The 23,072-nt window shown below is 36.0% G+C and overlaps 1 protein-coding gene across 4 annotated transcripts in view; it reads left to right on the top strand.

Moving 5' to 3' along the window:
* Positions 1-9,507: 9,507 nt before the first annotated feature.
* LOC111057353 (fasciclin-3) overlaps positions 9,508-23,072 on the top strand; it is a 442,757-nt gene continuing 429,192 nt past the window's right edge. The window contains exons 1-2 of one of the 4 annotated variants that reach the window (XM_039443161.1): positions 9,508-9,620; positions 9,927-10,039. In XM_039443161.1, coding sequence (XP_039299095.1) covers positions 9,964-10,039 — 76 coding nt within the window. In that variant the 5' untranslated portion in view covers positions 9,508-9,620; positions 9,927-9,963. Of the gene's footprint in view, positions 10,040-23,072 lie in introns of all 4 variants that reach the window. The other 3 variants (XM_039443163.1, XM_039443162.1, XM_039443164.1) reach the window with 3 other exon arrangements.

Here is a 23,072-nt window from a genome sequence, read left to right as displayed (position 1 = left end):
AAAGTGTTTGTGTATCCTGTTTATATTTATATTATAAAACTTTAAAGTGTTTTCTGTTAAGTTCTACTATATATATATATATATATATATTATATATATATATATATATATATATATAATATATATAAATTTAAACAGGAGACTCAAGACATAAATAGATTGAAAACACTTGAAAACTTACATTAGAAATGGGGGAAATTTTCGGAGACTGAGTCTTCTTCCTCAACCGAGCAGACTGCAGTTTTGAATCCAACCTTAGGAAAATTTCCCCCATTTCTAATGTAAGTTTTTAAGTGTTTTCAATCTATTCATGTCTTATGTCTCCTGTTTTAATTTATATTACAAACTTTAAAGTGTCTTCTGTTATGTGCTATATATATATATATATATATATATATATATATATATATATATATTCTTATTAAATATGGATAAATACCACAACATCACCTCGACTACTATACAGAAAAAAAGAAAATTATTGCAATTCAACAAATTAGAAAATTAAGTCGATAAAAACAATGAAGATTATAGATTCTCAAATCAATGTTTAGGCCTACATTTTTCTCAACATACAAATATTAATTCTCACACTCAATTACATTTTGACACTCATACAAGCCGGAATGGTTTTTCGTATGGTCTGGGTTATGCTACTTCAGCCTTCTACACTTTACCTGGTCGTGGGTTCGAATTCCGCTGGTATGGGCATGAACTCATCTCATCAATCACCCACCCTTTTTTCCATCACCCACGCACAAGAAAAACCTTATGTCGGTATAACCCACAATTATAAAAACGAAACCTGTGAAAATAAGATTGAGAGGGCAAATCACCGAACTCTAAAATATATTTGTTTGTTCAATTTTGAATCTATTTGATGAAATTCTGTTACTTTTTGAAAAAAATGGTGATTTACAAATAAAAATATATGTACTGTATTCCTTTCCTAACTCAACTCATCTTTCCGCTTCTATGTACAGTACCGTTCTATCAGTAATAATTATAGTTTTAGGGTATCATGATTTCCATTAATATTTGGTCGTGCTTTTCGAGTTGCCTTATCTGTATGATAACTACTGTGATAGTTTGTTAAGCGTGCCATCTCGTACACGATCGTCAATTATTTTTCTGTGTTATTTAATTATTTCGAATCAATTTTTTTGTTTGCCATGGCTGATGTTTGTTACAAGTGTGAATCGGATTTCAACAACTCGAAAGATATTCTAGAATGCTGTGGATGTAGGAATTTTTTCCATCCAAAATGTACTAAAATTCGTACGTTAGAGAATTTTAGAAAACTCGGAGTGAAGAAATCAACTTGGAAGTGCGACGGATGTAAAGAAAAATCTTCTTCAACCGACAGCAACGATCTTGAGTCCACTTTGACAAAAACTATCGAAAACACCCTTACTAAGGTATTTAATGATAAACTCGAAGAGTTGAGTAAAATCATTACGACTCTCAATTCAACTGTTGAAAGTTTGAAATCGTCATTGGAAACTGTGCGCGCAGAAAACAAATCAGTGAAAGAGCAGTGTAAGAAGCATGAATTTAAAAATATTAAACTTCGAAGAGACATTAATGAAATACAGCAGTACACTCGTTTGGACAACTTGGAGATAGCAGGGATTCCGGAGACAAAAAATGAAAATGTGTACACAATCCTAGAATCTGTTGCTAGAGCGATTAATACTCCGTTCAAAAGAGACGATATCTCTGTTGCTCATAGGGTTCCTTCTTCTAAAAATAAGACAAAATCTATAATAGTTCGCTTCACGTCAAGAACTGCCAAAATTAATTGGAAATGTGCGGCGAAAGCAAAAGGACACTTGAAAAATGGAGACTTGAACTGAAATCTTCCACCAGGTTATATCTATGTGAACTATCATCTCACTGCATACAACAAATTTCTTCTCAATAAAGCTAGAGATCTTAAAAAGAACAATAAATTAGCTTATGTCTGGGTGAGTGATGCAAAGATTCTCATTCGTAAACAACAAGACTCTCCGGTAAAACGTATAACTAACGAGGAGGACCTCAAACCATTTGAATAAATGTATTACTACACTGTATTTACTGGTTTCTATTATTTAAAGACTGATATATATATTTAAATGTGGCGATATGTGTCACGAGATGACCGAGCTCTGTATTTTTTCTTTCTTTCATTAATAGTAATAGACTTTCTTATCTACTTTAACTTTAACTTTCTCCTATTCTTTTCTCAGAGTTAATTCTATTCCTTCTTAATTCCTTTTTAAGTTTCTCCTTTATTACAAGATTTTAAATAGCTTATTTTTCGTTTTCCCATTAATTTTTCCTTTTATTGTATGGTTCTTATAAATGACCCTGAAGAGCATATTTCTCTTGAGACTCACATACTATTATAATAGAGGATATTTTTCAATCTCAGATTGAGTTGTTTGGTAGTAGTGATAATCAATCTTACCTCAACATTATCCACGTAAACATAAGAAGTTTGCGAAAGAATTTTGATGAGCTGTCATACATTATCAGTAATTGTTCATTAGAGTTTCATATTATTATCCTCAGTGAGACTTGGATAGTTGAAGAGGATGATTTTAATTTTAATTTGAATGGTTATTCAGTGGTTAACAAGCCATGTAAAACAAATAAATGTGATGGAATTTGTGTCTTTTTCAAATGTAATTTTATAGTAGATGAGTTGGATTACGAAATAAAAGAATCTAACTCAATTCTTTTGGATGTACAAGTGCCAGGTGCGAAGGATAAGATAACACTTATCGCTGTTTATAGGTCTCCTTCAACCAATGTGGATAATTTTCTCAATTGTTTGAATGATTGTTTGTATTTTATCAAAAATAAGCCCAATATAATTTTTGCCGGTGACTTGAATATACATCTGAATAAGTCTACGCTTGCGACTAATGAATATTTCGGAATTTTATCTTTGAATGGTTTTAAATCATACATAAACAAGCCTACTAGAGTTCAAAACGGCACTGAATCGATTATCGATCACATATTTTTAAAGAATTCCTCTTTCAATCCTGACAGTGTATTAAGTTCAGTAATAAAAACAAACATCACTGATCACTTTTGTGTCAGCATCCACATTGATCTTTCAACTGACAAGATTGTAAGTAAAAATAATTCTTTCAATAAAATAGATTTCAATAAATTAATATTATCCATTGAAACTGAAAACTGGGATAACTTATTAGATGACAATTACATGTGAATGAAGCAATGCAAATTTTAACTGACAAAATATCAAATCACATTAAACTTGCAACAGTTACAGTAAAGATTCCGCATAAATTACAACCCCTTAAACCTTGGATTACGCGTGGACTTGTACATTCCATTAAAAAACGGGACAAATTGTTTAAAACACTTTCAAAGCAGCCTTTCAATGACCGTTTAAGAAATGAGTATAAAAATTACAGAAATCTTCTTAATAAATTAATAAAACAGAATAAATGTGAGTATTATAAGAATAAAATTAATCAGAATATAAACAACTCTAAGAAAATCTGGGAAACTTTAAATGAATTGTTAGGTAGAAGACATACTAAAAAAATTCCAAAATAGAAGCTGATACACTAAATCAACATTTTGCTCGCGTAGGAAAACTTTATGCTGAGAAATTGAAGTTAAATAATCCCATTGCAACAACATGTAATCATTTCAAGGACTCATGTGTGGAGCATTACAACTCTTTCTTCTTGAGACCTACCAATGAAAATGAAATTACTGCTACAATAAACTCTCTAAACAATAACTCAGCTCCAGGAATTGACAATATTAGCAATAGGATTTTAAAAACTATTTCACCACATATTATAAAACCATTGAAGGTGATAATAAATCAATGTTTTGCGGAGGGGTTTTTCCCTGATAGTTTAAAATTGGCCAATATCATACCCCTACATAAATCAGGTGATGCTTCTAATCCATCAAATTATCGTCCAATCAGCTTGTTGAGTACTTTTTCCAAAATTATTGAGAAGTTAATAAAATACCGTTTAGTTAGCTATCTCCTAAAGCATAATATAATTCACAAAAATCAATTTGGGTTTCAGTCTAAAAAAAGTACAGTAGATGCAATATCTCTTCTAACACAGAAAATTACAGAAAATTTCAATAACAAAAATAAAACAATAGCCATATTTTTAGACCTTGCTAAAGCTTTTGACACTATTCCTCACTCAAAACTTCTGATAAAAATGGAAAAGTTGGGTATTCGAGGAATAGCCCTTGAATTATTTAAGAGCTATTTAAAAAATAGATTCCAATTGCTCAAAATTGATAGTAAAACCAGCCTTGAACAACTCACTGATTACCGTCTTCCACAAGGAACAGTCTTGTCGCCGATTCTCTTCCTAATCTACATTAATGATCTTCTCAAGTTAGAATTAAAAAATGGTGTCTCCTTAGTTAAGAATAGAAAGAGAACCAAACGTAAGGCTGACTGGTGTACACCTGAGCTTGGAAGGATGAAGATTTTATTGACTATCTCTCATGAAAACTTTAAAAAAGTAAATACTGAACATGCTAAAACTGTATATCAAAGATGTAGAGCACTTTACAAAAAATCATTAGATGAGGCCAAGAGAGAGTCTATTGTTTCAATTATAGAGTCCTCGAATAACAGTTGCAGGAAAGCATGGCAAATAATCAAAACGATATCTTCAAGTAATAGTGTTCAAGATTTCACTACTCCAATGCCAAATATCTTGAATGAATATTTCATACAGTCGGTTGATGATGTTCATGAAAAGATAGTAAAGCCATCCATATCAGCCATCGAAATGCTAAATGGAAGTGTTGATAAAGAGCATAATGCCACTTTTAGTTTTCATGAGGTCAGTCAAGAAGTTATCTCTAGAGTGGTTCATAATCTAAAGCCATCTAAAAGCGAGGATTTCTATGGCCTATCCAGTTGCCTTCTTAAAAGTATTGCAGGTGCAGTGGTACCAGCACTGACTCGATGTCTAAACATCTGCATTTCAAAAGGTATTTTTCCTAATGTGTTAAAAGTGTCCAAGGTCGTTCCGGTTTATAAGAAAGGTTCTAAAGAAGAACCGTCTAGCTTCAGACCTATTCAGATAGTGCCTGTGTTTTCAAAAGTGCTAGAGATTGTCATGTACATACAGGTATACGAATATTTGATAAATATTAGAGTGTTATCAGAACATCAATTTGGTTTTGTGAAGGGAAGATCTACCACTGACGCCTTTGATTCCCTGATAAAATTTGTGATTGAATCATTTGAGAGTAAGTGTTTTGCTCAGGCCACATTCTGTGACCTGAGCAAGGCATTTGACTGCGTGGAACACAATATCCTGCTGGATAAATTGGCATTTTATGGAATCACTGGGAAGAGTCTCAGTCTCTTTAGGTCCTACCTTAGTGAACGCAAACAGGTTGTATGTGTGGGCAATAATAAATCAGATCTTTGCCAGAGTGAAGTATGGTGTCCCCCAAGGATCAATTTTGGGACCTCTCTTATTTGTGATTATGATTAATGATCTCCCTCTCTCACTCAATAGTAAGACTGTGTTGTACGCTGATGATACCACTTTTCTTCATTCTCACTCAGATGCACACACACTAAAGAATATGACAGCTAATATGTTAATAGAAGCTTCCAAATGGTTCAGAGCGAATGGCTTCAAATTTAATGAAGACAAAACTCAGTTTCTGACATTTAGCCAGAGAGATCACACACTAAACAACAGCAATAGTATCAAATTCCTTGGATTAATGTTTGACCCCAAGTTGACTTGGGAACCCCACATAAATTTCATTACTGGTAGGCTAGCTAGAGTTATTTATTTACTGAGACAATTGAAAACTTTAGTTCCAGAACAATATCTCAGGAACTCATACTTTGCCTTTTTTCAAAGCATAATTGCCTATGGTATCTTAATATATGGGAATAGCAGCCACATGAACAAAGTATTATTATTGCAAAAAAAAGCAGTCAGAGTTTTGTCAGGTGCAGACTATCTGAGCCACTGTCGACCTCTTTTTAAGAAACTTAAACTATTGACAGTCATGAATTTGTATATCTACAATGTAACTATTTATACAATGAAAAACTTACCTAATTTGAAGACAAGATGCAAAATTCATGCTCATGATACAAGATATAAACATCAAGTTGACATACCATATCAACGTCTCTCCACAAGCATGAAGCATTATGACAGCATAGGACTAAGAATCTATAATAAGTTACCTACAGAGATCAAATGTTGTGCTAACATTGTTCATTTCAAGAAATTACTATTTAATTGGCTTGTTGGAAGACCGTTTTATTGTTTGAACGAATTTTTTGATAGTACCTGAATGAATGTATTTTGTGTTCTATATTTTGTTTACTGTGTGACTTTGTCAATTACCAATGTTGGTTTATGACAATAAAATTTATTTATTTATTTATTTATTTATTTATTTATTTATTTATTTATTTATTTATTTATTTATTTATTTATTTATTTATTTATTTATTTTTTATTTATTTATTTATTTATTTATTTATTTATTTATTTATTTATTTATTTATTTATTTATTTATTTATTTATTTATTATTGCTTTTGCTGATGACACTTCATTGTTATTCAGTGAAACGAATTGGGAGGATACTAAAAAAGCAGCAGAATCCGGACTTAAAATAGTAAAATCCTGGTTTGATGAGCATATATTAACATTGAACATAAAAAAAAGTAATTTCATGTCTTTCTCTCCAAATTCTATAGGCCAGCCGCAAGGTTTGGATTCCATTAAAATCCATAATGTAAATTGCAAAGAGTCTGATTGGATAAATTGTACATGCTCAAAGCTTAATAGAGAACATCGTGTTAAATATTTGGGTGTAATGATTGATCAACATTTGCGTTGGGATGTTCACATCAATAGTACATGTAACAAACTCAGACATTGGATAAGTAAATTCCGTAATATCAGCCAAGTTAGTAATAAAAAAATCTCAAGGCTCATATATTTTGCCTACATTCAATCATTTCTGCAATATGGAATAAAAATTTGGGGTGGAACATACTCAAACCACTTGGAGAAACTTTTTGTAATTCAAAAACACATTATAAGAGCTATATTGGGAAAACCCAGACTCTATCCAAGTGAGTACCTGTTTAGTGAGCTAGATGTTTTAACTGTCAGGCAGCTTTACATCAAAAATTTAATCATCTACATAAATAAGCATATGAATCTTTTCAACCTGCGTGTTTCACCATATAACCTCCGTCCCTCATCTATTACCTTTCAAATTACAGATACTATTTTATCAATGTGTAGAAAACAATTTTTATATCAGGTATCAAAGCTCATCAATGTTATTCCTAACCATTTTATCACTAGTAAATTGAATAGAAAACTGCTAATTGAAATTCATACATGGATAATCTCGAACAATGTAATTTTGGCAATGTAATTTCCTCATAGTTTAGTATATTTGTATGCCGATGATACCACAGTTCTTAATAAGCATAAAAATGATGCTCAAGCTGTGGCACTGTCGGAGAGGAATCTGGAGTCGGTGCAAACTTGGTTGAATGCCAACGAACTGTTCCTCAACAAAGCCAAAACCTCAACAGTCACTTTTAGGCTCAAAAGGGGATCAGCAACAAATGATACTGGTAAGGAGCAGAAATTCCTAGGAATAATTATTGACCCTACTCTAAGTTGGGCACAACACATTGCTGTTCTGAAAAGTAGGTTGAGCAGCGGTGTGTTTGCCCTTAAACGATTATGTGGGGAGCTGGACCAACATGGACTACGTCAGGCTTATTTTGGTATTTTTCATCCATACATTTCATATGGCCTTATAGTCTGGGGCTGTTCTTCACAAGCACAAGACATTTTCATAATGCAGAAGAGGGCTGTCAGAGTCATCGCCAGGGCGCGGAATCGGGAACATTGTAGAGATATTTATAAAGGTCTTCGAATTCTAACTCTATATTCATTATATATATTGCAATGCTTACTATTCCTGAAAGCAAATCCAGAGAAAATGGAGTTGAGAAATGCAATTCATTCTTATAATACAAGATCCAATCAGACGCTCAATGTAACACGAAGCAGACTGCATAAAACTGATCAAAGTCCCTCGAATGTTGCAATTAAATTGATGAATAGGCTTCCTATTGAGGTGAGGCAACTTAATCACAGGAGGTTCAAAAAGATTTTAGAAATATTTCTCTTGAAGAACCCCTTTTACTCAGTTGAAGAGTTTATCGACATGAAAATTGTGACATCCTGTTTTTTGGCTAATAAATTTATTATTATTATTATTATAAAGACTTCTCATGTTTTTTATGTAATCTTCAACTATTCTGTACTCTCCCCTATACCTTCACTCTGCTCTTTCTCTTCCCTTCCTTACTCACTCTTTCTTTTCCCTATTTCTTAATAATATCCCATTATTATTTTCATATACTGTTAAGCATTGAACACTCGGCCTCAGCGCTCAGGTTCCTCGAACCTTGCAGGGACTTCCCGTTTTTAATATAGTTATGTATAATCCTATTAATGGTATTTTTCTTTTTCATTTTATATTGTATTTTACTTTTTTCATTTATAACCAATTTTGTCATTGTAATTATGTTTTTGGGACAAATAAAGATTTGATTTGATTTGAATTTTTGTTTTTATTTTTTGTAGTGGCTTGGAGTTTCTTAATTTTTGAGATACATTAATAATAGTTTTTTTAATTCTCAGTTGTCACTTATTCCGTTGAAGTGTACGTTTATTGAGTAGCTTACCTTGTTAATCATTGTGCACTGGTGCATTATAAACTGTAATTATTATTATTTGTGGCAGTGAACGAGATCAATTGATCCGGATCAGTAAAGTGATCCGAACCTCTCATCAATACTATTACAATGCGGAGCTTCCTAACAAGATGGCGGATTTTTGCGCCAAGTTTCCATACTGTATGTATACTGTGGCAATGCGTTGCGAAATATTCCCTTGTGAATAATTTGCAGCCTTTGCTATATGCAGCATTTGCAGCGCTTTTTCGTGTTGCGAATTTTGTGGCAAGTTCTGAAACTACACTAGTTTCGTCTGCCTTGTAAACAACATATTTAAGTCAACTCGAATATTCCTGCGCTCCACATTGCGATTATTTCGCTTCCCAGTGCTCTAATATTTCGCAACGAAAACTTCGTTTGGAAACCGCAGTCTGAGTTCTTGAAAATTCCGCAACGAATTTGTACGCATCGGTGTGCGCATACCTTAAAAACAGTGAAAAGTAGTAAAATAACCAGTGAAAAGCATACAGTATTTTTCTCAGGCTACTCATTGATCGATTCTTGAGTGCAGTTGTTCGTTCGTATTTAGTTGTGAAGAAGAGAGGAATAATTTTGAGAACGGGCGAATGCTTTTAATTTCTTTTTGTGATTTGTTACCTGTTGAAAAGAAGGATTTGGGACGGGAAATGGATTCCGAACAGAAAAGCATTGGTGAGTGATTCAGCGCATGCGCACTGTAGTTTTTGTTTGTGATTAGTGTTGTTGAGTTGGCAAGCTTGAACTGTTGATCGCATCGCAGCCTTAGCATACACCGTACAGATACAGAACAGTGTGTGTACACAAAACAGTAGCAGGTAACAGTGTTCCTAAGCTTGCTAAGTGTAGAGTTCGAATTATCTTACTACAGACGCGTTCTTTCTAGAATATACTTGTTATTTTTACAAAAAAATAGGCAGTTTACTCAGATTTGAGTACCAGCTCTGTTGTTTTTTGAGACACGTCAATTTTGACCTAGTCTCAAAAAACTTTTTCTTTTTTCCGCGGGTGTTGATTTGTATTATTTACGGTTCTGTTCGCTTATTGTAACTTTTTTGTTGTTTTTTACGATTTTTTGTGTTTGTGACCTATTTTAGAGCGAATGTTGTTCTTGTTCTTGCTAGCTTGGATATAGATCAGGGCAAAGGAAGCAGAGGCACCATGGACCTGAGCGTCATTGTCATGATCAACACCATCGTGTTCGGTCTCATTTCGCTCAGCGGCTACATTGTTGAAGGTATTATTTACCACAGAAATTTATCAATTAGTACTTTATTTATTCAATTGTGTTTGTTGATCTATGCTGTATTTATCTTGAGCACCGTAGAATAACTACTGACGGAGCGTTTTCACCATCACATCCTCCTCCATTGCTACATTGACCACTGAAGACCAATGAGGAACTAGGTAAATGACGAAGGCCATCAGCAATGCGTTATAAAATTAAATGTTTTTTGTAGGAGAATTCGGAATGTTCAAATCTGATCTATTCATAATTTTTAAGCTTGCCGAGTTCTCTATTCCGTTAGTCGGAACGGAAAGGAATATCACGTCTCAGGCTGTTTCTATATCCGTCTATATCTATAGCTAAACTCTAAAGGTAAAATTCTATCTTCTCCAAGCTCTGGCGCGTCAGTCAAAACGCAATATATCTCAAATTTGAAAATTATTTTATCTATGCATCACAAGAATATATTAATTCATGAATTGCTGATTTTCTTATCTAAACTTTGATGAGCGAGGCTGGCAGGTTAATAATTATGGTTATCCGCTTTTGACCGCCAGTTATTACCTTCTAACAATCATCAACCATACGATATTGGATGTAATATATTGTTGTTATTTGAGCCGCCTATTATGATGATCGCAGATATGATTCAATATTACCTTATTTTTCTTCAAACGGGATCGGTGTAAGGGAAGTTCTAATCTTTCGAAAGTAGGCTACAGTATCTGAAATTGAAAGCCAAAGAAATTGATTTGGAATTTTGCCTTTGTAGCCAATAGGCAATAGCTTTTGAATAATTACATCCACACATAATTTATTATAGTTGACAAAGGTTTTTGTAAAATGATGCATTTACAATAGGTTGCTGAAGATGAAACATAAAACCAAATGTAATTGAATTTCATATTCTTCGTATTATTTATTCCTATAGTATAATGATGCTTATAACAAGATATTACCTATATTGTTGATCATATGATATGCATGTGTTGAACAGCGCTCATATTCAGAGACAATAACCAATAACAAGGAAAAGCTTCAATTTCACTATATTAGCATCATCACTCACCAGGAGCAAACTATTGGAACAGGTAGCATCAATATTCGTTTCTCTCATCCATCTCCCTCACTCAATACAATGCATTGTGTGTCCTACAATATTTGCAATTTCAAACATATTAATTTCAAGACTTGAATAACAAATCAATACATTAATTGTCTTGAGTGAATGCACTATAATACTGTGATATTACTACTACAACACATTCACTCAGGTAATTATAATTAATAAGGACATACAGTATAATATAGGACGATCCTTGATGATGGATCCGATTTCAAAAAGATTGATTTTATCTATTTTGAAATAGGCTTACCATCAACAAATTGCATAGCTTACTAAACTGCTCACACAATACTGTAGACCTAATTAAGTTCATGAACTTTTAAAAATGTTCACATAATGAAAATGTTTAATATGTCCAACATTAGGTGCACGGATGACATCTAACGACTAATTTTAAACTGTGTTTTCAACTTGTTTCTGTCAAGCTTCTGTTTCAAGGAGAAGGAAGCTTCTGTCTTCAAGGTAGTTTCTGTCTTTGAAGCTGCAGCAGCTGATATCGACTTGACAAAGTCAATAGGTAATGGAAGAAAGTAGATAACAATTAAGTCATATTTTCCTCTTCCATCACTTGATAATTAAAATAGATATCAGCTGATGTAGCTTTAGTGACAGAAGATACCTTGCACACTGTTTGGGAATTGAGATGTATCACATGCCACCTGTGCACCTATAAAGAAGCACATTTCAATATTCATTATGGATTTTAATTATTCACAGTCTGCTGTGAATAATTTTTATGTGGTTTGTTAATGTTGAGTCATCCTTAATAATGAATTAATCAGTTTGAAATCGGGAATTTAATTGAGACACTCTTGGGTTTTTTGAAAAACCCAACACTGTACAATCCATTGCATGATTGATACCGATACCGAGTCAATGATAGCCACGATAGGGATTTCAGCACTGAAAAGATGTAAAACGGATTTCATGTTTCCAAAGTTATTTTTCAACTACGGTACCAAAACATATTCTAGGAAAATAGTATCAAATCTTTGAAAATTGTCCGAGGAATAGGCCTACATACAATATTTTAACTCTCTAATTGCTTATACTGTAGTTCTTTTCAACTTTGTAAACATCTATTGAGTCATAGTCATACTATGTTATTGACTCATAGTTATACATAACTTGACTCATGCTTCATGCAATAAGCTACCGGTACTGCGCTTAACTCAATAATAATGAAGGAACTAGTATAGGCCTATCTTATCTCCAATCAGTGACTGTTAAAATCCAACTTACTAGATGGCTTTGCCGATCTTTCTTATAGAATATTCACTAAAATACAGTATATTATTGGAGAAACGAACAAATTTTGTGTGAATCTTCGAGTTGGGAGGAATGATCATGGTTTCACAAACATGCCCGCCCCCCACCACCACAAACACAGCGACCTTGCAATCCCCCTTTTCTTTCAAAAACTCAGTTGTAAAATATTGATGTAGGATAGGTGGTAGGATCCTCCATTTAATGAATTTATTAATATTAATAGATTTATTGAGCTATCATCATAGTAAAGTCTAGTCTAGTGGTTTGGAAGTCACAATTTCAATCGCGACATCAACCGGTGCCATCATTGCACCGGTCATGGGTTCCGATTCCGTCTTCAGTCAGACAGTATTATTATTTTCATTATTACAATTCCTTACTGCATCACCCACGCCATAAATGAGTATTGCTCATGTGGTTTTGTCAAAATTGTTTTTTTTGTGAGTGGTAGTCTCATGAAACCCAAGATCTCTGAATGAGACGAAGTATTGGGTTTGGAAAAACACGCCAGTAAAGAAGTGTTCATGAAGATGGTGACTCCTTCACATGCATGTGATTTCTTTCGTTTAGTGCTAGAACAGTAGCTATTCCAATACGAAACAATAAATCAAAATATCATTCAAATATCTAACAAATTATACTTTGAAACATTGTGTCTTGTGAGTTATCACACAGACTGTCTGTCCTTCTTGCGCCGACACGTGATTTAAGCTGTCTGTTCTAAATTTTGATTCCGACTCATTCACCATACAGAGTAAACTATTAAGTTCTATTGATTCACATATAATTGTCGACAAGTTGTGAATTTCAAAATCAGTACAGTAGTTCAAATCTCTGATCATGTGTATTTCTAACTTCTTCAGTGTTTTAACAGTAGTTATTCGAATATAAATTCGAATCTATGACACTCAATGATCCAGGCACAATGTCTCAAAATAATTATTCTCCTATTAAACTCTTACTACTTATTTCCATCAAAAAGCATCATTATATCCTTTGTTCAATAGAATGAATTCAATTTTAGATCTGCCCACTTCCACGATTTAAACGATGAATAGAAGAGCATTGATTGATCTTTGCGATGAAAAATGCCATCCTACCTTCATTAACAGAACCTCCCGACTTTCCTCATCAATGGAGAATTCTCAGAGTGCATCGTCAACCATGATCATGTTAATGAGCGAAGATTATTCATAAAATGAATGAAATTGTGAAATAATCAGGAAAGGAGAGACTTTTCTTGTCATCTTCTTATAGTTATAGTTATCGTTATCTAAGGAGATAAGGTTCAACCAAATGTTCAACCAATTCTGCTTTGATCTGTTTTCGTGCAACTAGCCGTTAGTTGATTAGAATGAAGAAGCAACTTCAATGAGAATCACTGCAAGGATATACTCATTAAAGACCACTCCCTACACTATGAAAGTATCGTTCTCAATAGATATTTATCTTGAAGCTTGATTAGTTTATGATTTGGCTAGTGTTTTGCACAGTGAAACACTTCTTTCTGAGAGAATAATAATAACCAAATTTAAAATCAATTCCTGCTTGTGAAAAGAGTGCCATTTTACTATTAGGGCAGATGCAGAAAGCGGTCATTTTGGGCTCCCTCCATCTACTCAGGACAAATGATTTGTGGATGATGGTCATACTTTATTTGGACAATACTTTATTTTTAATTTGGAATCCGAAGATGGACATGGGATAACTGCTTACCACATGGTTGTGAGTAGATATAAAATGGCGACTCTGGCGCAGTGTGCCAGAATTCTCCACCTAACCTAACCAAACTTAGGGAAAAATTTTCAACCTAACCTAACCTAACAAACCTAACCCAACCTCAAGGTCAAGGTTAGGGTCGAAGTCAAATTATTATTAAAAACTTGAAAAAAACAGAAAAAAAATTAACAACGAAAAATCAAAAATAAATAATTAAAAAAAAACTAAGAAAAAAAAATGAATAATGAAAAATCAAAAATAAATAAAAATAAATCAGGAGACCTCCCACCCACTGTGTAGTGTATATATATATAGTTCACAACAGTGGGAGGACCATCAGTGTTCAGTCAAGAGCTATAGAAGAAACATCTCCCCCATTCAGCTTTCTAGAACCTGGCGTTTCAGCAAGACTTTGTGTAAAAGTATCCTAGGACACACGGCCACCATTTTGACCTTCAATAAAATAGCATATGTTCTATAAAAGTAGCAATGAATTGCTGATTCTTATTCCTCAAATCCTCTTCACCCACATGTAGTAATGTAAGAAGAAGTGATCATTCTGTCATGAACCACAAGGTTTGACATACCCCCAAACATCAGTTCCTTCTTTAAGAGAGAAATAATTTTTTCCAACTTCAAAAACTAAAAGCTGATCAGACAGTTTTGGCTGACAGACTAAAAATGCTGAGGAGAGGTAGAAGTGGGGCCAGCATTCTAGTCTCCCCTCCAGCCAGCTAGTGGAAAAAGGTTTCCACTTTTCTTTCCTTAAAATTTCACACACTTTTTCATCACCTTCCTCCCGAGACAGACCGAGCAGACCCGTGGATGGACATCCCCTGGTTCTCCATTCAGACCATGGCAAGTTAGGATGGACATCAACAGTATAATGGTATCGTTCCACATTCAATTTATTTTTCAATATTGTTTTGATTTTAGAAATTCAAAATGAATTAAAAATGTATAATGCTTTTTAAACTGTCATATAACTTGTTTAAATAAAAAACACAATTATCTGTCCGACACATTTCTGTCTAATGTTTTGTAAAATCATTGGCAACAAAGTTTATTTTCAAATTTTTTAAAATTGATTAAATGCTCAAAATTTCATAAACTTCCTTAATTGTTCTGTATAAGAATAGTTGTAGGATAAATTTTTTTATAAAACCAAAATATGTTAAAATTCACATTTAAATCTCACATTAATTTCTTCATTTAAATAAAATAAATCTGACTCCTAAAAAAAAATGTTTTTCTTTCAAATTCAAAAAATCATCTAGTTGATAATAGAAAAAAACCAACTGCTTTTGCTCTACCATCAAATGCTGCGCAACAACAATATTACAGTGTTCCCATCTGGGAACTGGTGGATCGCCCCCTTTTATTACTTTACAAACAGGTCACCAATCATTTATTACAAATGATGGTGGTTTGGCCAGAGAATTCAAACTGTAGCGCCAAATGCCAGACTGGTTCTGCGAATAGCAGGCTTGTGTTTGCGCACATGCAAACCATCCTGCTTGCTTGGCATTCTGGATGTTTTTTTGTGAGTCATCCTAGTTCAGTCGTTCTTGTCTTGTCAGCCCGTTGTCTTGTTGTGAAGACCGAGTTTGTATTTTTGTCATGTAATTTCGATCGGAAATTCCTTGTGAATTATTTGTTTGAGTGTAGTGTGTGTGAATTATGAGTATAACAGCGTAAATAGTGTTAAATTGAATTAATTTGAATCGGATTTGAATTTATAAAGAATCAGTTTGAGCTTTGTTCAAAACACAGTACAGAGCCTGCAAGTTGAACGTGAAAAGGCTGCCCGGAAGCAAACCTGTCTTTTTCCCAGATTTCATCCCACCCTGAATCTGACCAAAACACCTAATAAAGGCTTCGAAGGGCAAGTAGACAAAATTGGATTAAATCTTGTCAATTTGTTTTTGTCTGAAATTAAATTTATTTCAGTTAAAATTGTAATTTTCCTGAAACTAGGCTCATTGTGCTCTTTTTCGGGAATTTGTTTGTTTGTTGGATTTTGTATTGTCCATTTTGTTATACATGTTAGTGAAGGTTAATCTTCTCTTCTCTTCTTCTCTGTCTCTTCCCCGCATGCCGTCAAAGCGTTGGGGTAGCCTCGACCCATCTTCTCCACTCCCGTCGATCCGCCGCCAGTCTCCTCATCTCTGGAACACTCTTTCCCCTTCTCCTCCCTATTTCCTCTATTCTGTCCTCGTACGAATACCTTGGACGGCCCACTGTTCTTTTGCCCTGTACTCTGACATTTACATACTGTTTGGCCTTTCTATCATCCCCCATCCGCTGTATATGCCCAAACCATCCAAGCTGCCTCATTTCTATCCTCTCGCTCACATCTCTCATGCCAACTTCCTCTCTTATCCTGGTGTTTCGAATCCTATCTCTCCTGGTCTTTCCTACTGATTTCCTGTGACACTTCATTTCCACCGTCCTGATTTTATTCTCATGGCATGATTTAATGGGCCAGCTTTCACTCCCGTACAACATGATGGGTTCAATTACTGATCGATAGACGTGATTTTTAATTCTTTTTTCTATCTCTCTTTTCCCAAAAATGCAATCCTTGATTGCATAGTAGGCCGTAGATCCCTTTCTCACCCTATTCATCACTTCCAGATCTATTTTTCCGTCCTCAGAAAACATTGTACCAAGGTATTCGTACTTCCCTACCTGTTCGAGCAGTTCTTCACTCACCATAATTTGAATATTCTCTCTCCCTCCTCTTGAAACCACCATCACCTTACTTTTACTCACATTCATAATCATTCCTCTTCGTTTCAGCTCCTCAGCCCATTCTGTCACTGATTGTTGGAGTTTCTGCTGAGTATCAGCAATCAGCACTATATCGTCCGCATATAGGAGAGCTCTTGCCCCAATCGGTCGCATGTTCCAATACCCTACCATCATATTCTGGGTCCTTCTCTTGCACACCTTATGGATCTCATCCATCACTAATATGAAGAGTAGGGGACTCAGACTGTCACCCTGTTTTACCCCCATCTCCATACCAAATTCATGGGACATTCCTCCACATATTCGCACTTTCGCTCTCATTCCTACATTGACACTAATGATGGCCTTGATCAGCTTTTCAGGTACTCTCTTTCTTTTTAAGGCTTCCCATATCACCTGTCGTGGAACTGAGTCAAAAGCAGCCTTCACGTCTAAGAAAGCTAAATAGACAGGCTTTCCCCTCTCTAAAAATTTTGAGCATATATTCCTCAGCGATGACACATGCTCCTGGGCCTGTCTACCCGGCCTAAACGCTGCCTGTTCCTCCTCCATCTCTTGCTCTACAACTTTGCGCAAACGTTTCTCCAGAATACCCGTGTATACTTTCATGCTCACTTGAGAGAGGCAAACCGCTCTATAATTTTCACAGTCTGTGGTGGGGCCCTTCTTGTGGATAGGGATGATAATATTCTTGGTCCATTGACTGGGAACTCTTTCTTGATGCCATATCAAGTTGATCAAACTTGTCATCTTCTCTATCAAGAGATCTCCTCCCCATTTTATTAGCTCTGGCACAATCCCATCCTCTCCCGCAGCCCTTCCTGTCCTCAGCCTTTTTATTGATTCTTCCACTTCATTTGTAGTGATCTCATTGGTTAGTGAAGGTTAATCACCAGCATGAATTTGTTTGTTCAATTCAACAAGTTATCGTTTGTTTGTGAGTTGTTGGAAGAACATTATCCAATCATATAGTTTTGTCTTCAGCAGTAACTTATCTTGTGAATTGATAATCAAAGTTTAACTTTGATAACTTACTAGTCGTGATTCTTCCTTCCATTTAGTTTTGAACTCATTCTTGTTTTATTGTCTGTTGTTTTGTATTGTCGGGGCTGAATTGTTTTGTGTATGAGTTCAAGATGGAGGAAAAATTACAGAAACAAATCAGGGTGCATCACGATAAACTGGAACAATTGTATGCCAGATTGCAAAGAATTTATGAACTGTCTAAAAATGTCTCTGATCCAAAGGTTGCTGAGCAATTTTTAATCTTGTATCCTCGGGTGTCTCAGACCATTTCGGATTATGAAAAGACAGAATTAGTGGTTAATGGGTTGGAACTTGAGTTGAATAAAGACCATGTTGTAGCATTCAACGACTCACACCTAGATCTGTTTCAGTATATTGAAGTAGCGGCTAACACTCTCAAACACAAAGAGGCGACTGATGCTATTGCTCAATCTTCGGCCGCTACAGCAGCTAGTGCACAGCTGGTCGTGTCCGAGTCGGTACTGCCTAAAATCGACCTTCCAAAATTTGATGGGAACCAGACTCAATGGTTGGTGTTTTATGAACTATTTAAGGCATTGGTACATGACAACAAGAGTTTGAACAATCAGCAGAAGGTCCAATATCTTGTAAGTAGACTAACTGGACAGGCAGCAAATATTTGTCGTCATTTGCCACCATTGGCTAATAATTATCAAATAATTTGGCAGGCATTATTGACCCGCTATAACGATCCACGGGAGCAAGTCAATGCCTATTTCAAACAAATTTTTGAATTTCGTCCAATAAAATCAGAATCAAAGGCAGGTTGTATTGCGATTTTGGATGGGTTTTGCAGTTCAATCAATGCAGTGAAGAGATTGCGACTCACTGATTTGTCAGACTCAATATTCCTCTATCATGGCTTGAGATTGCTGGATCCAAGTTCTCGTAGAAATTTTGAATCGGCCGTCCATGACAAGGCTATGCCAACTTATACCGATTATGTCAAATTCATTGAAAAGCAAATTAAGACTCTTCCTTCTGATGAGAAACAGACTGAATCATTTAATATGAAGCACAAAAAGGATAATAAATCAAAGGTGTTTGTGGTTCAATCTAATGATTCATCTAACGATGCATCTAGTAAAAGGCCCAATTGTCTGAAGTGCTCAAAACCAGGTCATCAGTTAGTAGATTGTGCAAGTTTCTTGAAAATGACTCATTGGGATCGTTATTGTTTGATTAAAGGAAAGTTTTGTTGTTTTCGTTGTCTTGATGTGGATCATTTGAGTAGAGATTGTCGTAGTAAAACTCAGTGTGCTCAATGTCAAGAATCTCATCATTCTTTATTGCACTTTTCCAGATCAAGTTCCAATGAAGGTGTTGCATCCTCGTCGAACTCCAAGGCAGGTGGCACATCACCTATTAGTTGTTGTTCTACATCCAATGATGTAGAAAATTCGACCATTGTGTTGTCGACCGTCACTGCACATATTCGAGATTGTAATGATCAGCTTTGTGATGTTCATTTCTTGGTTGACACCGGGAGTCAGTGTCATTTTGTTACAACCAAATTGTGTCAGCGTTTGAGACTACCATTCCAGCCCATGAAAACCGTTGTTTGTGGATTCGGTGGTGGTACTAGTGAAGTTCAAGGTCATACTTGTGTGTAGATTCAGTCGAAGTTGGATCCTACCATCAAGTTTTCGATGGATGCCACAGTGGTAGATAAAGTCATCGACAAGTTGCCTTCTTGTGAAATCGACAGATCCAAACTTCATCATCTTGAAAATCTCACACTGGCTGACGACAAATTGTACCTTCCTAGTAGAATAGATGGCATCATCATTGGTGCGGAGTTAGTTCCTCACTTGCTACGTGGCAGTCCTAGTACAGGTGAATCGGACAAATTGATGACTGTTAATAGTGCCTTTGGTCACATTCTGATGGGGAGAGCACCGATTCTCACTTCAACAACAAATGTGTTGAATTGTTTTACAGCCATCTGTAGTCCATTCGTTAGTAGTCCATCCTTGGATAGTTTTGTGGAACGTTTTTGGGAGTTGGAATCGTGCCCTGCACCAAGCTGTCAACTGAAACCGGAAGAGTTGGAGTGCGAGGTAAATTTTCAGAAGTCTGTACATCGTGTGAATTCTGGTCGTTTTGTTGTTGCCTTGTCATTTGCGGAGCCGCCCAGCAGCTTGGGAGATATGTATGCTGTCACTGAACGCAGACTGCTGACTTTGGAGAGACGACTAGAGCTTGACAGCCATACTCGTATTTCATATCATGAAATATTGATCGATTACCTATGTCAGGGTCACATGTCATTTGTAGCAGATCAGACAGACTGAGGTGGTTACTACATACCACATCACGCCATCGTGAAAGCAAGCAGCACTACCATGCCCATCCAAATTGTATTTGATGCTGCTTCCAGAACATCATCGGGTTTGTCATTGAACCAGGTTCTTCATGCTGGTCCCAAATTGCAGACTGACATTTTTGTTTTGTTAGTTAATTTTCGTTTGTTCCCAATCGCACTAACTGCCGACATTAAACAAATGTATCAACAGATATTAGTGGTGGATTCCTGCCGTCGTTATCAGCGTGTATTGTGGAGATTTTCGCTGGAGGATCCAATCAAAATTTATCAGCTCAATTGTGTTGTTTTTGGTGTTTCAAGCTCTCCATATTTGGCGCTTCGCACCGTCCACCAGCTTGTAGAGGAGGATGGAAATCGTTTTCCAACAGTCAAGGCGAGAATACCAAGTGACATGTTCATGGACGACTTAGTCACATCTGTCGCCACATAGTCAGAGGCCGCGGAGCTGTATCGTCAGTCCAAGCAGCTGTTTGAGGGAGGAGGTTTCTCACTCACAAGGTGGACTTCAAATTCACCATCAATGTTGGAGAAATTCTCGGAGAAAGAGAAATCATTTTCGTACAAGGATTCCGAAGCAGACAACTCCTTGGCTATCTTGGGATTGAATTGGCAACCTAGTACTGATCTGTTTCAGTTTTCAGTCAAGAGTGGTGAGGTCATCGCTACTAAGCGTTCTATTCTGTCAGTGATGGCCCTTATCTATGATCCACTTGGTCTCTTGTCACCGTTTACATTATTTCTAAAATGTCTTGTCCAGAAACTGTGGAAATTAGGAGTGGATTGGAACAAGAAGCCACCTGAGTCTATTTGCACTCTTTGGGAGAATTGTCAAAAAGAGTTGCCTCTATTATTGAAATTTGCTGTTCTACGTCACGTTGGTTTGTTTCAGGATTCTCACATCAGTTTGATTGGTTTTTGTGACGCATCATTGTCTGGTTATGGTGCAGTTATCTATGTGAAGTCGCAGAAGGAGAGCGAGGAGCCAAGAGTTGTATTATTGTGTTCAAAGTCCAAGGTAGCACCATCTAAAGTTGTTTCAATACCTCGTTTGGAGTTGTGTGGCACTCTTGTTGGCAGAACTCATGAATTCAGTGATCACTATTATTAGTGAATGTTGTCATGTGTCTTGTATTGTCGCACTCTCTGATTCCTTGTGTTGGATTAATGCTCCATCCACGAAATGGCAAACTTTTGTTGGTAATCGCGTCGCAAAAATACAGGATTCTTGTATACAGGAGTGGATGCATGTTGCCAGAATTGAAAATCCCGCTGACTGTTTGTCTAGAGGTTTATCACCAGTTGAGCTTGTGAACTTTCCGTTGTGGCTCTCAGGTCCATCATGGATAGCAGAGGATGAATGCGATTGGCCCGTCCGAACTCAAATGGAAGAGATTGTGGATCCACCGGAGGTGAAAAAACCGTCAGTGTTGACAGTCACAAAATCTCCTGATTGTAACAGCAATGCAGTATATTCATTGATTGGTCGTTGTTCGGATTATGGTCATCTTTTGAGAATTGTAATTCTTGTTCTCAAATTCTTACGAATCTTACCCCAATCAGAAGAATCAGATTTTGATGTTGCTGAGAGGTATCTATGTAAAGTGGTACAGAAGATACATTTTTCATCTGAATTTGTGCAATTGGAGAAGGGAGAAGATTGTTCTATGCGCCCACGTCGCCTGTCTCCATTCATTGATAAAGGTGTGATTCGCGTCGGCAGTCGTTTGTCTCATGCTGGACTGGAATTTGAGACTTGTCATCAGATGATCTTACCATAATCTGACGCTTTCGTATCAATGTTGATTGATTATCATCACAAGAAGAACTGTCATGCTGGACCTTCGTTATTGTTGTCCTTGATCAGACAGAAATTCTGGATACTGTCTGCTCGCTCTATTATTTGTATTTGTGTATTTAAGTGTAATTGTTGTTTCCGTGTTCGACCTAGTAATAATGCAATTATTCCAAAAATGGGTGACCTGCCTGCTTGTCGAGTGTCAAAATGCAAACCATTTGAAAATTGTGGTGTGGATTACGCTGGTCCTCTGCATATTACTATGACTAGACGTCATAATCCTTGTGTTTTGAAAGCCTACATTTGTCTGTTTGTGTGTATGGCAACAAAGGCGGTACATATTGAGTTGGTATCGGATCTATCAATGCCCATGTTTTTAGCTGCATTTCATTGTTTTTTGTCACGTCGTGGACCCTGTCATGTGATGTATTCCGATTTTGGTACTAATTCTGTAGGTGCCAAGGAACAGTTGCGAAAAATATCTCAACTTTTGAACTCGTCCGAGTTTCAAACCACATTGACTAGTCAACTCGCCGAACACAAAATTGATTGGAAATTCATTCCCCCTGGTTCACCGCACTTTGGAGGTCTGTGGGAGGCAAATGTCAAATCTGTAAAGTTGCATCTGTTTCGAGTAATTGGCAATCAACTTCTCACCTATGAGGAACTGAACACTGTATTGGTGCAGATTGAAGGTGTCCTGAATTCCTGCCCACTGTGTGTACCGAGTGAGGATCCATGTGAACCGCTGGCTTCAACCCCAGCACACTTTTTGACTCTAACACCGTTGAAATCGTTTCCCATGCGGGACGTGGACAGTGTCCCTGTGAATTGTCTCACCAGGTATGAATTGATTGGTCAACTTATTCAATCGTTCTGGAACCAATGGAGAAGAGAGTACCTGCACGAACTTCAAAGTCGTAAAAAATGGTAGAAATCACCCACTTCTATCAGTGTGGGAATGGTTGTGGTAGTGGACCAACCAAACACACCTCCATTGCAGTGG

This window comes from Nilaparvata lugens, chromosome X (assembly GCF_014356525.2).
Source record: "Nilaparvata lugens isolate BPH chromosome X, ASM1435652v1, whole genome shotgun sequence".
Taxonomy (NCBI): domain Eukaryota; kingdom Metazoa; phylum Arthropoda; class Insecta; order Hemiptera; family Delphacidae; genus Nilaparvata; species Nilaparvata lugens.
This window is presented reverse-complemented; position numbering and strand designations above follow the sequence as displayed.